At 43.6% G+C, this 16,910-nt stretch overlaps 1 protein-coding gene across 1 annotated transcript in view; it reads right to left on the bottom strand.

The window, feature by feature from the left end:
* The window catches only part of GALNT17 (polypeptide N-acetylgalactosaminyltransferase 17), a 446,071-nt gene that overhangs the window by 27,917 nt on the left and 401,244 nt on the right, over positions 1 to 16,910 (bottom strand). Inside the window, exon 7 of the mRNA XM_021007062.2 lies at positions 3,566 to 3,751. Within this exon, the coding sequence (XP_020862721.1) occupies positions 3,566 to 3,751 (186 nt within the window). The remainder of the gene's footprint in view (positions 1 to 3,565; positions 3,752 to 16,910) is intronic.

Below are 16,910 nucleotides of genomic sequence, written 5' to 3'. Positions count from 1 at the left end.
AGCAAGCTCACTCCCTCCCAGGGCCAGCACCTTCCTTTTCTAGATAGTGCTAGTCATTAGGAAGTTTTTCCTGATATCAAGCCTAAATTTGTCTCTTTGAAATTTGCAGCTATCTTTCACAGTTCTCCCTGGGGTCATCAGGAAAAGTCTAGCTCCTTCTTTCATTGGATAGCTCTTTACATGCTTGAGGATGGCTACCATGTGCCCAAGCCTTGTCCCCTCCCTGCTAAAGCTGCTCCAGTCCATTTGGGGTCATCAACTCTATTCATCTAAAGCCCCATTAGAGAACAACGTGCCTCCCTGCCCACGGTCCAGAACATCTCCCTCATACATTGTGAACCAGTGGGGTGATGGTGCCTTCTCTTTATCCTCAATGGTTCATCTTCCACATTGCTTTCTCTAACCACCAGGCATAATTATTCATATAATGATCTGATAGAGGCAAGACAAGAGAAGCCAGCAACCACTGCACTGAGCCCTTTGTTACAGGTATGTGACTCACTGTCTACCCCCCATAACCCCCCCATACCTCCTTCTTTAGTTCCCAGTTCTGTCTTTCCTGAAGTTCATTATATGCAGAAGGGAAGGTAATTTTCCATTACAAAGCTCGTAATGATCTTCTAATGAATTATTCGCTTGGATTTTACCAAAATGAACAGTTAATGGGCTTCTGTGTGCAAAGGTAAAAATCAGGCATCCAAAATGTGAAACATCAGACCCTGCTGAAGGTTGCCTTGGATCAGGGGAAACACAAACTTCCATTGCCTGGCAGCCCAGAGATGACAGATAATGGCAGCGTCTGGAAGTGGGGGAAGATGGCACTAACTATTTCATTAAGGTTTTGGCAGCAGTATGGGCAGAATGGGCTTTTTCAGCCCTACTAATTTTTACAGGAATTTTAATTTTAGGCCAGCTATGGTGGAATAATCTGTCTTTTTTTGTTTCCTGTTTTTTTTTCTTTTAAAAGCTCTGTTGGGGATCTCAACATTTCTAGATCATTTTAGCTACACAGATACTGTCAATTTTATAATAAAACAAAGTGGCAGTTCAAATTTTCATATATAGGGCATAGGATTATGAGATTTAGGATGGAAGGGACCTTGGGGGCCATAGAGTCCAATCTTCTCAACCTACAAAAGGGTAAACTGAGGCCCAGAGATGTGAAGTGGCTTGGCCACGGATTTGAACTCAGGTCATGTGAATCCAGAACCATTGATCTTTCCACTGTATCGTGGTGTGAGAGATGATCTCTCAGAAGTGAAGCCTCCTCAAAGGTCAAGCCTCCTCAAAGGTCAATAGTTCTCGTTAACAGTTCTCCATTGTTGTTTTCAAAAACATCCCCCCTGCTCAGACCCTGTTTTTAAGCATTTAACAGAAAGAATGAGCCCTGCCCCCAACCTAAACTGCTTGCCCTTGCAAAACTTCCCGCCTTTTCTTGTCTCTGCGCAAACTCGTGTAACTACCTTTGTCCTAGATTTCCGTGAAAAGATTGTGCCCCCTGAAAGCCCAGGCAATGTGATAAGGGGAAGGGGGTTAGGGAGGAGGAACTCGCATTAGGGTATAAATAAGCCTTGATTTCCATAAGGAACTCGTACTCTCCTGGCCCAAGATGGCGACTAAGAGGGTACCCTTTCTCATGAAAAAGCAATAAACTCCTTTCTACTTTCAAGGTATCTAAGTCTTTGTTTTTAATTTTGAGTAAGTGGTCTCTGTCCCACACAGTGGTACCTCCAAGAGCAGTCAGTGAACCTCCTTGGCCCTCAGTTTCCCCACTTGTAAAATGTGAATAATGATATCTTGCATTATCAGCCTATAGGGTTGCTGCAGGGAAACTGTTTTATAAACTGTGAAGTTCTAAACAAATTTGGGCTGCTATGAAAACTATTGCCAATTCCCCAAACACACATACAAACACCCATACATATATACATACACATAAACACAATACATATGTATATGCACACACAAGTACTTGTACATATACACATACAAACACATATTCACAAAAGATACACATACAAGTACTTACACTATAAAACATATGTACACATATGCACACACAAGCATGCGCATGCGCATGCACACACACACACACACACATACACACACACTTGTGGTCCTGAAAGTGGTTGGGAATCCATAAAAAGCTGGGGGAAAACTCCAGGGATATAGAGTGAAGGTATTTCATGTGGCAATGGGCTGGACAACATGAATTGTCAAAGCCTCATCTCATGAGGGCCAGGGGTGGGGAGGGGGTAAGGATCCAGAAAGATGATGTAGGGTAAGTAGTTTGGAAATTTTTAAGCTCTAAGTAAATGTCAAAGAGCAAATTGCTTTACATACAAATTTTTTGGAAATTTATTGTAGAAAACATGCCATCAGTTCTTTACTCTCATCATCAATGTGGTTTGATGTAATTGAGAGGCTAGGGTTCAAGGACCTGAGTTTGAACCCTGGCTCAACTACCTGACCATCCATCTGGCCTTTGGCTCCCCAGGCCAGAGTTCTCCTCTCTGAAAAAATGAGGGATTGGTCTAAACAAGCCTCAGGGATGTCATGCAATTTGCCCAGTGTCGCACAGACGGTGAGTGCCAGAGGAAGGATTTAAACTCAAGTCCTCTGACTCCAGGGACAGAGCCCCACAGTAGAGGGCAGTTCAGTTGGGGAAGGAGGGGTAATATGTGACTGGTATAAAATCAAAAGGCATCAATAAAACTTGCCTTTCCTCTGTTAATCCTTTCTAATTTATTCTGTACACAGCTTGCTTTGTATATATTTGTTTGCATGTTGTCTCCCCCATTAGACTGCAAGCTCTTGGAGGGCAGGAACTGTCTTTTGCATCTTTTTGTATCCCCAGCATTTTAGCACAGTGTGTGGCACACAATGGGTATTTAATAAATGTTAACTGATTGTTTGAAAACAGGGAGGAAGGAAGGAAGGAGAGAAGGAAGGAAGGAAGGAAGGAAGGAAGGAAGGAAGGAAGGAAGGAAGGAAGGAAGGAAGGAAGGAAGGAAGGAAGGAAGGAAGGAAGGAGGGAAGGAAAGAAGGAAGGAAGGGAGGGAGGGAGGAAGAAAGGAAGGGAGGGAGGGAGGAAGAAAGGAAGTAGGAGAGAGACCAAGAGAGGAAGGAAGGAAGGAAGGAAGGAAGGAAGGAAGGAAGGAAGGAAGGAAGAAAGAAAGAAAGAAAGAAAGAAAGAAAGAAAGAAAGAAAGAAAGAAAGAAAAAGAAAGAAGAAAGAAAGAAAGAAAGAAAGAAAGAAAGAAAGAAAGAAAGAAAGAAAGGAAGGAAGGAAGGAAGGAAGGAAGGAAGAAAGGAAGGAAGGAAGGAAGGAAGGAAGGAAGGAAGGAAGGAAGGAAGGAAGGAAGGAAGGAAGGAAGGAGGGAGGGAGGGAGGGAAGGAAGGAAGGAAGAAACGTATATTTAGGAACAGATATGATTGTTAGGAACTGGAGCCAATTGATTATACAAGACACGGGGAGTCCTTCCCCACCAGCAGCCCCTGTCTGACTGTGATCAGAGCTGCTTGGTGCAGACTGAGATGTGGGTCAGGCAATGCTCAGCTGGTACCTCCAGAGGCAGGTTCCAGGCAATGTACACGTGGGACTTGTAGTCATCCATCCAGACCTCGGCCACTCGCAGAGCGTTCCTCTTGGTGTAAAAGCCGATGTTGTTGTTGTAGGGCTTCTTCTTCCTCTCAATGTGGGCCACTCGGGAACAAGGCAGGACCTCCATGCTGCCTCCACAGAGCCACACCTGAAATGGGGAAGGATGAGGCACACAGCGGTCAGTCTGAGGGGTTCTTTGCTTTTCAGAGGCCTGGATCCCTCACAGGGAGATCATAGGATCATAGAGCTACTGCTGGAAGGGACCTTAGAAGTCACTGTGCTTATTTTACAGATGAGAAAACTGAAGCAAACAGAAGTTAAGTGACTTGCCCAGGCTCACACAGCTAGTAAAGTGTCTGTGGTAGAATTTGAACCCAAATTTTCCTGATTCAAAGTCTAGCACACTATATATTATAATACCAGGCTTCTGGCATGAGGTGTACTCATTAGCATGCAATTTCTTCTCCCTTGGAAAGGAAGATCCTCTAAGGTATTTTCCTAGTCCAATGACTGAGTGTGTTAAGGCATCTTTTTATACTGAAAGAGCAATGGTAGCAATTGTCCTCTAATGAGGAAGAGGTAGACCCTTTGCTGAGGCCTCCAGCTGAAGCTAGAGGTAGAAGAGGTGAGGAATTCATGACCTCATGCCCTGGGGAGCCATAGCTGGCAGTGACCATAAGTCCAGGAGAGCTCTGGGAAGCGTGGACCCTGCTAGAGTGGCAAAAAGCGAAGCCTGGCAGGGGCTTCAAATCACCTCCACATAGGTGGTGGCTGTAACATATCCAGCACAAACTGAAAATGTATTGTATACTACGTGAGACTGATGGCAGAAGGCCCAAGAAGAGTAACTTGACGACACTAGAAAATGTCGAAGGACTGTCAGTGCTGGAAGCCTGGACTATCCCTCCAAGTAAGTGCCTAGCTATACATGCTTGTTATATGTGTGTTCCTTGCCACATGTGTTCCCTATGTGTGTTTTGTTCCATATATGTTCTTTAGGTAATGCCCACTCTCTCTACTGATTTTGGGTAAAGTGTACCATGTCAATAGTGGCTGGGAGTGGAGATCTTTTATTGCTGATTTTCTTACTATACTATTTCATTGAATGTCTTTACTTTGAACTGATCGTGTCTCCTGGAGGATTGGAAAAAGTAAATACACTGGTGGGGGCTCATGAGCTACATTTTCCAGTGCATTCAGTGGATTCAGACTAAATAAGGGCCATGAGTTTGTTTTCAATCTAGATAAACTCTATCACCAGCTGCCTCTTGATCTAACAGTTTGGTGACCCTGAAGGAATCTGAAATGTCCTGTATTTGCAGCCAGGGCTTCCTGCCTCCATGGTCAGCTCTCCTTTATATACTGCAGCATTGCCTTTAGAAATATGAGGGCAACAGAAGCATCTTGTTTTTCCTACTCTTTTCCATTTTACAGAGGAGGAAACTGAGACCTAGAGAGAGTAAATGCCTCATCCAAGGTCAAAAGGCTAATAGGTATCAGAGGTGACATTTGAACCCAGAGCCTGGAGTCAGGTGCTCTTTCTCACCCTGCATCATCCATCACTTACAAAAAGAGATAACTTTTAATCAGCCCCCAATGGAGGACTTTTGTCCCAGGCAGGGATGTAATAAATAGTTATAGGGGATAAAAAAAATGGAAGCCCTGGGGAGGTGAAGGCTAAAGAAAAGACCTTCCAGCTGGGTCCCCCAGGTACCCCAGTGTGGCCACGGCCCTGCTTCACACCAACAAATGCAGCCCCCCAAACCCGTCCATTTCAGGCTCCAAGTGATCGCTCAGAAAGCCGGCCTGCTATACTTTTTTGCATGTCTGGGAAGTCTGGCCCAAGCTTTATGGCAGTTTGTGGAGCATGGCCAATTTCAAACCCCACAATTGAGCGGGAGGAGAGTCATGTCTTGGAACTCTATGGTCAAGTCAACTTGGATCCCAAGCTGCCACCTCTTATAAAATGCCCATCATTGTAGTACCCATATTCTCAAGGAATGCAAAACAGCCAGGAATTATGGATGTCAAAAGAATGAAAGGGTTTTTTTAATCTAATTTTTATGGCTATCTTTTAGGTTTTTTACATTACTTTCATTTCCAAAGACATCCTTTTTTCCTCCCTTTCCCATTGAGTCATCCCTTGCTAAAATATAAATGTTACATTTATAAAATATAAATCTGTAAAATATAAGCATATTATGTTTATGAAACACAATATATTACATTTATACTTATAAAATAGAAATATATTATGTATTGTATTTATAAAATAAAGGGCAGCTAGGTGGCACACTGAATAGAGTTCCAGGACTGGAATCAGGAAGAAAGATTCATCTTCCTGAGTTCAAATCTGGCCTCAGACACTAACTAGCTATGTGACTCTAGGTAAGTCACTTAACCCCGTTTACCTCAGTTTTCTCATCTGTAAAGTGAGCTGAGGAAGGAAATGGCAAACCACTTTAGTATTTTCGCTAAGAAAATACCAAATCGGGTCACAAAGAGTTAGACATGACTGATAAATGACTGAACAACAACAAAAATTTATAAAATAGTATAGTATAATAATAATATAGTATATTGTATTTATACAACTTATAGTATATTATATTTTTGTATTTTATATATTATACATTGTTTTATTATCTATTTTATATTTATTATGTTTTAAAAATACATTACATTTATAAAATAGAAATGTACAATATATCAAATATATATTTAAAGGAGGGGAAAAAAAAGCAGTTCCCTAAAACTGATCAATACACCCACTATGCTGAACAATATTTGTAACATTTATTCTACTTTCATAGTTCCCCATACTTCCTTGTTTTCTTAATTTCAGGAGAACCAAAGTGTCAAACAGGCTGGTGGGAAGTAAGGGTGAACAGGTGCTGAGCCCAGTGACGCTGTGAGGCAGGGCTGAAGATAGGCAGGGCCCCAAAAGGAGGCAACTCTGTTGTGTTCTTATTGAGAGTGAGAGAAGGAAGCAGATGGACAGCCACTTTGATGGTACCGAAGGTATTAAAGGAAAAAGAAGAAGGCCTACGGGGCACTGGGCAGACTGGTCTTCTAGGGAGAATCACAGACCTTGGAGGCCATAAAGTCCAACATTCATTTTACAGATAAGGAAACAGAAGTACAGAGGGATTAAACATGAGATATAGGGAAATGTGGATAAACTTCATACAGGGTCAGAAGAGGGCAGGAGGGTTTGGGGGCTCAGGGACTTAATCCTCAAAGGCCATTGATCCATCCTTCTGCTGATCAACACCAGTGCTTTCAGCCCCCAAGTCTCCTGATCTGATTTCTGAGACCTGAGGCAGGTAGAAATCAGATTGCTTCCATATGGGGAAATAGAGCTAGGGGTTTTTTTGTGCGTTTTTTTTTTTTTTGGTATTCACCACCATGCATCAATGAAATTGCTTCAGCAGATAAATAACAGAGCCTTCCAGGCCCTTCTATGACAACTTAGCTCCTTTTCTCCCTTTTCCTTCTCTTCCTTTTTCCCACAGATCTCTTTCCTGTATCATAGGATCATAGAATCAATCAGTCAATAACCCAACTATGTCATTAAATACCTACCATGTGCTAGGTCCTGGGGATACAAAGGCAAAAATTAAACCCTCCAGGCTCCCTTAGAGAGTTTCCACACATGTAATAAACTTAGAACTGAAGGGATCTTAGATGTAACCTAGTGTATTCTCCTTTATACAGACGAATCAACTAAAGCCCAGGGAAGTCTTGCCCAAAGTCTCACAGGAATTAAATAATGGAGCAAGGATTCAAATAGGGAAGTTCTCCAAAGCCTGTCTTCCTCTTTCCCTACCCTACCACCACCTCCCCCATCTTCCTTCCTTCCTCCCTTGCTTCCTTGTCTCTTCTTTCTTATCTTCCTTCTTTCCTCTCCTTTCCCCTTGCCCTCCCTTTTTTTCTTTCTTTTTCTTCCTTCCTCTCCTTTCTTTACTTCTTTCCTTCCTTTCCTCTCTCTTTCCTTGTCTCTTTTCTTTCCCTTCCTTCCTTTCCTTTCTTTCTCTCTCTTTCTCTCTTTCTCTCCTCTCTCCTTCCTTCCTTGTCTCTTTCTTTCCTTTCCTTCCTGTCCTTTTTTCTTTCTTTCTTCTCCCTTCCTTTTCTGTCTATTTCTCTCTTCCGCCTTCCTTTCTACATAGTAACTCAAACAGTAATATTCCAAAGCTACCATCATCACATTTTACAATTAGATGATCCATCAAACATCACTAGAAATATGAAGACAGAAACATTTAGCAGCTTTTGGATGGAGAGAATCAGTGTGCCTGGTGAGGCGGGAATCTTGCCCTCTATTAATCTGATAACTCTCTTCTTCAGAGTTTAACACTGGTATCAGAAGAATAAACTGAAAACAAGCTTAGAGACAATTGGAATTATTTATATGGCATTGGAGGAGAGGGGAGATGCTGTTATCATTCTCTCAGCTGGCATTCATCACCCAATCTGTTAGCATTTCTTTTGCCTCTTGCATAGGAAGAAGATGGTGCTGGGCAGCTGTAATTACAGCTGGGCTTCTCTTCTGCTGTGGATGCTTAGAGTGATGGCAGGAAGCTACCATGCAAAGGGCAGTGATCTATCTGTTTAATAGGTTTAATCCTGTTTATCCAACTCCCAAAGTGCCTGGATACCTTTCTGGAGGATTAGATGGGAGCATAAAGCATCTTGGGATATGCCTGGCACAGCTACATGCTTGGAAGAGAAAATGACATTAAGTCGCTCCTAAGGTTTCCCAAAACTGGCAGTCACTTCCTTTCTCCCTCCCCCAGTGAAACTCTACTGCCCCTCCCCCCACACACACATCGGCCATAACTTGTGGGGTTAGGAATCAGCAGGAAATTACAAATGCTTTGGAGCCAAATTAGACAAAATGAAATGCCCAGCCAAATAAATGCATACTTCCTGCCCCACGGATCTCTCCAGTTTAATACCTGCCTGCTGACTGACATAATAAGTCAGGTCTCTGACAGATGGGCAGGGAGTGGGAAGCTCTAGCATGTCTCTGTGAGGTTCTCTGCCCATCTGCCTTCTCCTAATGGGGACCTTCATCCTCCTTTTTTTTAATCAAACCACCTGGAACTTGGAACTCGCCATGGCTTTGACCCAACGCTACATTTTGGAGATTATGTTCTTATGCTAGAATTAAGCCAACAATCACATGGGGTAATCTTTCATAGTATCCAGTGCCAAATTACCAGTGTCACTCATTTTCTCCCTAGTGAATTGAAGGAATATTTCAGTTCTGTGTAGAAATACCCAGAATGTCATTGGTATACCCTACTTTGAAAAGCAAAACAAATAGATCTAACAGAAAATTGGGAGAGCAGTGCTATCTTTCAAGAGATACATCTACACACATATATGTAGACACACATATATGTGTACACGTGTACAGACATACATATATATACATGCATATGCATAGATGCATGCATACATACATACATACATACATACATACCAATATGGAAATCTACAAACCAGAGAGCAAAAGTATCATAGGAAACATGTGGGGATAAGAGAAGAGAGAAATAGGAGAGGTATCATTGAGCTGGTTCGTGACTGAGTATCCACCCAGATGGAAATTATGGATGATACTTTTCTAATTCATAGGACAGAAGTAGAACATAAACATTTTAAACTCAGTGTCCCCTTTGCCGTTGTTCAGTCATTTTTTCAGTTGTTCCAACTCTTGGTGATCCTATTTGAGGTTTTCTTGGCAAAGATCCTGTAATGGTTTACCATTTTTTTCTCCAGCTCGTTTTAAAGACAAGGAAACTGAAGCAAACAGGGTTGAGTGACTTGCCCAGGGTCACACAGCTAATAAGCATCTGAGGCTGAATTTGAACTCAGGTCCTCCTGACCTCAGGCCCAGCACTTTATCCACTGTGCCACCTAGCTGCCAGATGTCCCTTAAGCATCTCAAATTCAATATGCCCAAAAGTGAATTTGCTATTGCCGCCTCAGAATCTTTCTCTCTTCTGAACTTCTCAACTGTTGGAGAACATCCTCCAAGCCAACCAGGAGTGTTGTCCTCAACCCCTCGCTCTCATTCATCTCATGTAGGCAACACATTACCAAATTTTGTCATTTCTACCTTCCCAACATCTCTTATATACGTCATCTTCTTTTACACACACACACACACACACACACACACACACACACACACACACACACACAGCTACCACCTTAGTTCAGATATTCATCATTTCTCATCTGAGCAGGTGTGATAGCCTTCTACTTAGTGTCCCTGTCTCAAGTCTTCCCCTACTCCAATCATTCCTTCACTCAGCTGCCAAATGATTTTCCTAAAGCCAAGGTGACCATGTCACCTTCCTGCCCCCTGCTCAGTAAACTCCAGTAGATCCCCACTGGGGAAGCTAGGTGGCGCCAGAGTGCACAGAGCACTGGGCTTGGAGTCAGGAAGACTTCTCTTCCTGAGTTCAAATCTGACCTCAGACACTAGCTGTGTGACCCTGGGCAAGTCACTTCATCCTGTTTGCCTCAGTTTCCTCCACAAAGAGCCTCACTGCCTCCACAATCAAATATAAAGACTCTTTTTCACATTTAAAGGCTTCACAAAATGGTCCTTTCTAGTCTTCTGACACTTGGATTTCTTCCATGTGCTGTATGATCTCAGCCTATTGGAATACTTGTTCTTCCTTATACCTAATACTCCATGTCTCATCTCCAGCCTTTTGCATTGGCTGTGCCCATTGCCTAGAATGCTTTCTCTCTCTCCCTCTCTCTCTCTGTCTGTGTGTGTGTCTCTCTCTGTCTCTGTCTCTCTGTCTCTGTCTGTCTGTCTGTCTCTCTGTCTCTCTCTCTGTCTGTGTCTCTCTCTGTACTCTCTCTGTCTCTGTCTGTCTGTCTGTCTGTCTCTCTCTCTCTCTCTCCTCACTTCTGCCTCCTGGTGTCCCTGGCTCCATTCAAAACTCAGCTCAAATCCCACCTTCTGCAAGAGATCCTTCCTGGTCCTCTAGCTGTTAGAACCTTCCTTTCTCTGATTGCCTTCGATCTACATTATACATCTCTTGGAGGTATCTAATTATTTATGTTTTCTCCCCTATTCAAATGTAACTTTCTTGAGTGCAAGGACTGTTTTAATTTTTTTTTTGGGGGGGGGGGTATATTCAGCTCTCTAACCAGTGCCTGGCATTTAGTGAATGCTTAATAAATTCTGGTTGATTGAGTGGATAACAATAACAAAAAGAAACCAAATGCTGTGAAATGGTAATGACCAGGTTTGTTCCCCAAAAAGAGATGAAAAAATGTACCTCCTTTCCTTCTAATACTCTTGGGCTCAGTAGATGTGTTGGCTAGTTTTGTTGAACTGTTTTTTTTTCTTTTTCTTTTTTTAAATATAAGTGACAATTGACTGAATGGAAGAGAAGTGCATATATATGTTTTAGTAGGCAATCAGGGTTAAATGACCTGCCCAAGGTCACGCAGCTAGTAAGTGTCAAGTGTTTGGTCTGAGACCGGTTTTGAACTCAGGTCCTCCTGACTTCAGGGCTGGTGCTCTATCCACTAGCTGCCCCGAGAAGCATATATTTTAAAAATGAGGATAATATAAAGACAAAAGATATCAATTAAAATTAAAACTAGGAAAAAAGGAAGATCAAGCCCAAAGTGAAGTGAGGTGAGGAAGGCGCTAACAGCACAGATTTTGGAATAAGTTTGGCGGAAGGAGGAGGAAAGACATCTAGCGTAACATGACAGATGGCAGCAGGAAAATACAACTACTTGACTCCTATGGCACTTCAGATTTCGGTAGCAAGTACAATGATCTTAGCCCTGGAAAGTGGAGAACGAATGTGATTAAGAGGGAACACGAGGCCAAGGCCGGCAAGCCAATGGCACTAACGTACTTTCTTAGATGCCTTAGGAGAGTCCAGATTTCCAGAAGTCAGTGAAGAAGGCTGCTACACAAACTTGGAGATGTGATTAGGGAACCATTCAGGAATCTCTGAAAGGCTGTAGCGGGAAGCAAAGAGATGTCGGAAGAGTCAAGATTGGTAAATGTCTTCTTCAAGAAGGGAAAGGAAAAAAAAGAAATGGAGGGTGATGGAAATGACTGGCTGGTGTCAATCCCTAGCAGAATGTTAGACTAGACAAGGAAACAGACAGTTAGGGAAATGCTGAAGAAATGGAGTCAACCCAGAATAAGTCAGGCCAAACCAATTTGGTTGTATTCCAGTACTGGTAGACTTAGGACACCAGGATTTTAACAGCATTGGTTTTGAGCTGGGTCATAGATTTAAAGACTTAAGGGGTTTTAGATGACAGTTAGTGTGACCCTCTCATTTTACAGTTGAGGAAACTGAGTTAGACAGGGGTTAAGTGACTTGCCCAGGGTCATACAACTAGTAAGTGTCTAAGGCTGGATTTGAATTCAGGTCTTCCTGTCTTCAGGCTGAGTCTCAGATCCATTGTGCCACCTGGTTGATTAGGGATCAGCTAGTCCATCCCCTCCTCTTCCTTGTTGAAGAGAAAACTGAGGCTCAGAAAAGTTCAATGTTTTGACCAAGATCACACAGGAAGTAAGATACAATGATGAGGCTTGATGGGTTCTCCAAGGATCCTTTGATTCCAAATAGAGCCTTCTTGACACTGCCCACTATGCTTTGCTCAGATTTGAACAAGTTCCCCAAGATGGCCTGGACTAGAGGAATCATGGAAGTTGTCTTGTGGGAGCTGGCTCTTAAGCTGGACCTTGAGTGAAGCTAATCATTCAAAGAGGCAACAATGAGGAGGGAGGAGATTCAAGGAAGCCCAGAATATCAAAGCTGGAAAGGACCACAGGGATACCATGTTCCAACCCAACCCCCCACCCCACCCATTCTACAGATGAGGGAACTGAAGCTCTGAAGGGGAGATGACATCATGCCATTTTGCGGCAGAGAAAGAAAGAGATCACACATCTCCTATCCCCAACCCATCTGACTATAAAGTTGAAGTCCTTACCCAGACCTGGCTATTGCAAATGTGATGTGATCATTTTTTATTATTATCATTATCATCATCCTAATTATTATTATTGTTTTCTGTTCTTTGAACTCTAACTTATTAAAGAGACTAGAGACAGGAGGGCTGATGCGTAGGAAGCTGAGGGAGAAGAAAAGGAAGAAGGAAGGAGAAGGAGGAGGAGGGCAGGCAAGATGCCAGCTTGAAGTTGCCCTGCCACTTGTAGGAAAGGGCTGGCAGGCTGGTGCTGACTGCTCTTTACCTCTCTGACTGTCAGGATCCAGAGGAGGCAGGGGCAGTGGAAGCCACTTCTGGAATGATCCACAAAGTATGGGTTCCAGGTTTTAGCTATAGTATTGGAAGGAGGAGGAGAAAAGTTTCCTAGGTCAGGGGGCCAAGGAGAGAGTGGGGAGGAGGACTTCTAGAGAAGACATTGTGTAAGGAATTTCATCTGCTTGTGGGAAGTTTGTGTGTGTGTGGGGGGGGATATGGGTAATGGCCCCACCAGACCCAGAAGCCACAAATGAAACTGCCCGATGAAGAAAGACTTGCGTGGTGGGGCATGGCCTAGCAGTTGGGCAGTTCTGGTGTGCCTTGGCTGGAAGGGAAGAGGTACCTCAACCCCCTTCCTCAATTCCATGGCCCAGGCCCAAAAAGATGGTTCTTTAGCTGTGTCCTCTTCACAACAGTACCAGCTCTCAGTTGTCCAGAAGCCCATCTGTGCTCACAGCTGTTCTCTCTGAATCAGAAAGCCAAACACTAGATTGTACTAGTCCTGGCCCAGGGCTCAGGAATATGTCATCCCTGGAGACCTCACCTTCTTCCTCCTTGGTATTAGCAAGAAGTTGCTATGCATATATTCACTGAGCTGCAGGCCAGCTCTTTGGACATAGAACAGGGTCATTGACAGGAGCTACTCAGCAGTATGTGACAGCAGAGACCAGTGACCAAGAATCAGCACATGAAGCTGTCTGCTGGTATTCTGACCCATGACCTGGCCAGCTCAGACCCAGGGCTACATCTGGCTGGTGACTGTAGGAAGGGCAATGGGGTCCTAGACTTGGTTCACTGTAGAGGGAAAGATGAAGGAGGGAGGGAGGAAAGGAAGGAAGGAAGGAAGGAAGGAAGGAAGGAAGGAAGGAAGGAAGGAAGGAAGGAAGGAAGGAAGGAAGGAAGGAAGGAAGGAAGGAAAGAAGGAAGGAAGGAAGGAGGGAAGGACAGAGGGAAAGAGGGAAGAAGAAAGGAATGAATGAATGAATGAATGAAAGAAGGAAGGAAAGAAGGAAGGGAGGATGGAGGGAAAGAGGGAAGAAGGAAAGGATAAAGGAAGGAAGGAAGGAAGGAAGAAAAAGAGGGAGGGAGGGAGGAAGGAAGGACAGAGGGAAAGAGGGAAGAAGGAAGAAGGAAGGAAGGAAGGGCAGAGGGAAAGAAGGAAGAAGGAAGGAAGGAAGGGCAGAGGGAAAGAAGGAAGAAGGAAGGAATGAACGAATGAACAAAAGAAGGAAGGAAGGAAAGAAGGAAGAAAGGGAGGATGGATGGAGGGAAAGAGGGAGGGAGGAAGGAAGGAAGGAAGGGAGGGAGGAAGGACAGAGGGAAGAAGGAAGGAAGGAAGGAAGGAAGGAAAGGGTGGATAGCTGAGCATAGTGATTACCCACAGCTTATCTTCAAGCAGCGTTCAGATGGTCTGAACCAGTTTTGTTGACCCCCAAACCCTGCTTTGTCTGTGGGGCTAGAGAAAGGGGATGGTGTGGGTCTAACACCTGATCTAGCAGCTGGTTCTACAACTATCCAAAGACAGAGATAAGCACTGGGCCTGTGATTTCACTGGTAGAGATAATTCCCTTGGAGTGGCAGGGACTTCCTCCCCATATTCAGATCAGCACCTTCTTTGTAACTTATAGTTTCAGAAAGTTGTCTAGAGCACAGATTGCCCCAGTGCTATAGCCAGGATATGTCAGAAGTGAGATTTGAACCCAGATTTCTCTCTACACTGCGATACGTTGCCTCTTAGCTGATGTTTCTGGACTAGCATCTCTCTCACCTGCTGCCTGCTGCTGCATCGAGGAGCCCGCAGCCCGGCTCCCACAGAGCCTGTTAGAACCCCAGATGCAAAAAGGACATTTGGTTTGACAAAACACTCCTGTCTGCTGTATAGCACAGACTCAGCGGGCACACACATTTACATCGCCTTAATGTTCCCCAACCCCAGCCCTCGGCAAACGCTGAGCTGAGGTTTGTTCTGTTTTGATGGCTCCGTGAATGGCATTTAACAGCGTTACACTTGAGACCCTAATGGACTGCCAGTTTGGGGCCCTCTCCTGACGCCATCATCAGCTCCCTCCCCATGCATTTGCTGGCACAATCTGCCAAGCAGACGGATGCCAGTTAGTTCCAGCTCTCTTGGTAGATGCTATTCATTCCTCCTGCCCCCAATTTTTCCAGCATCCCCTGGAGAGGTCTAAGAATGGATAGAAAGAAATCACAGGCTGTCTCCTCCTCTCTCTCCCCGTCTCTCACCCCTTGCCACGTTTTCGATCAATTTAAAGGGAGGGCTAGGGATGTCGTGAGGATATATGGTCTGACAGATGGAAGGTGCTTGGAGTTCTGAGCAGAGAGGTATTATTGTATACATTGTATGTAAATCTTCCTTTAAAAAAATAACCTTGGATAGATTTGAACCTGTTGGCTGTAGGTAAAACAGCCTCTCCTGCCATTAGCAAGCTGTTCATTCCCAATACCATTCTGGCCCCTTTCTGGAGAACCATTTAAATCCTCTCTGAGACAAATCAAACTTAAATGCTGTTTGTTTGTTTGTTTGTTTAAATGGAGTCACAAGTGTAGCAAGAAAGAACATGATGGTTTCTGGACTGCATGAGGGTGGAGAATACCCCGGCCCAGAATAAAATACTCCTCCCTCCCTGTGGAAATAGAGTCAGGGACGTGCCCTGAAGATGCTGACCCTTCTGGGAGCTGGATAGGGCATTTTCAAATACTTCAAATAAATTACCGGTTCATTACTTGTGTCCTTGAGTGCAGCACCAAGGATCACGGGGACCAATCCAGCTGACCCAAAAGATCACAGATCTAGAGCTGGAAGGACCCCCCAGAGGACAGCCAGTACAGCCCCCTTGTTTTACAGAGGAGCAAACTGAGTCCCAGCCAAGTGACTTGCCCAAGGTCATATGATTAGTAAGAGAGGCTGAATTTGAACCCAGGACCTCTAACTCCACAGCCATGATTCTTTCCACTGTCCCATACTTGGTGACACATGCACATGCTTTGAAGCTCAGCATGACTCTCATTTATATATTATTTGAAGGTGGACAAAGGGCTATCCATATATTATCTAGCAATCTCCATGTAGGGATTCCATCTCTTGCCTTCACACTTCTATACAGGTGGACACCATGTCTGGCTGCACACCTCTCCTAATCTCATCCTTTTGGAATAGTGTTCCCAGCATTTCAAATTGCTTTGTATGACTGCGACTATGTGCGTGTGTGCGTGTGTGTGCACGTGCGTGTGTGCGTGTGCATGTGCGTGTGTGTGCGTGCATGTATGTGTGTGTGCGCGTGTGTGCGTGTGTGTGCATGTATGTGCGTGCGCGTGCGCGTGTGTGTGCACGCGTGTGTGTGCACGCGCGCGTGTGTGCATGTATGTGTGTGCGCACATGTGTGCGTGTGTGTGCACGCGCGTGTGTGCGTGTGTGTGCACGTGTGTGTGTGTGTGTGTGTGTGTGTGTGTGTATGTGTGTGTGGAGGGGGAAAGGGAGGAGATGATGGGACTGTGATTATCTTGGTACAGGACCTTGGTTCTCAAACTTTTTGGTCTCAAGAATCTTCTTAATTATATAATTAATATATAATTATAATTATATATTATATAATATATATAATATATATAATTATAATTATATATTGTATAATATATAATATATAATATATAATATATAATATATAATATATAATATATAATATATAATATATAATATATAATATAAAATATAAAATATATAATATATAATTATATAATTAATATATAATATATAATCTTAAAAATTATTGTAGATTAAAAACAAATTTATTGGAAATCCCAAAGACTTTTTATTTATGTGTGTTATATCTATTGATATCCACCATATTAGAAATTGAAATGTCTTCACATTATTATGTACATGGCTTTGATCTAATGGACTCCTATTAGTCTCTGGGCCACACTCTGAGAACTACTGGCATAGGGACTCGCCAGTGAGGAACCTCTCTTCACCAATGCAGATTGGCACCTTCTCTGTCACTTGGAGTCTTGGAAAG

This window comes from Phascolarctos cinereus, unplaced genomic scaffold (assembly GCF_003287225.1).
Source record: "Phascolarctos cinereus isolate Bilbo 61053 unplaced genomic scaffold, phaCin_HiC Scaffold_5;HRSCAF=322, whole genome shotgun sequence".
Lineage (NCBI taxonomy): Eukaryota > Metazoa > Chordata > Mammalia > Diprotodontia > Phascolarctidae > Phascolarctos > Phascolarctos cinereus.
This window is presented reverse-complemented; position numbering and strand designations above follow the sequence as displayed.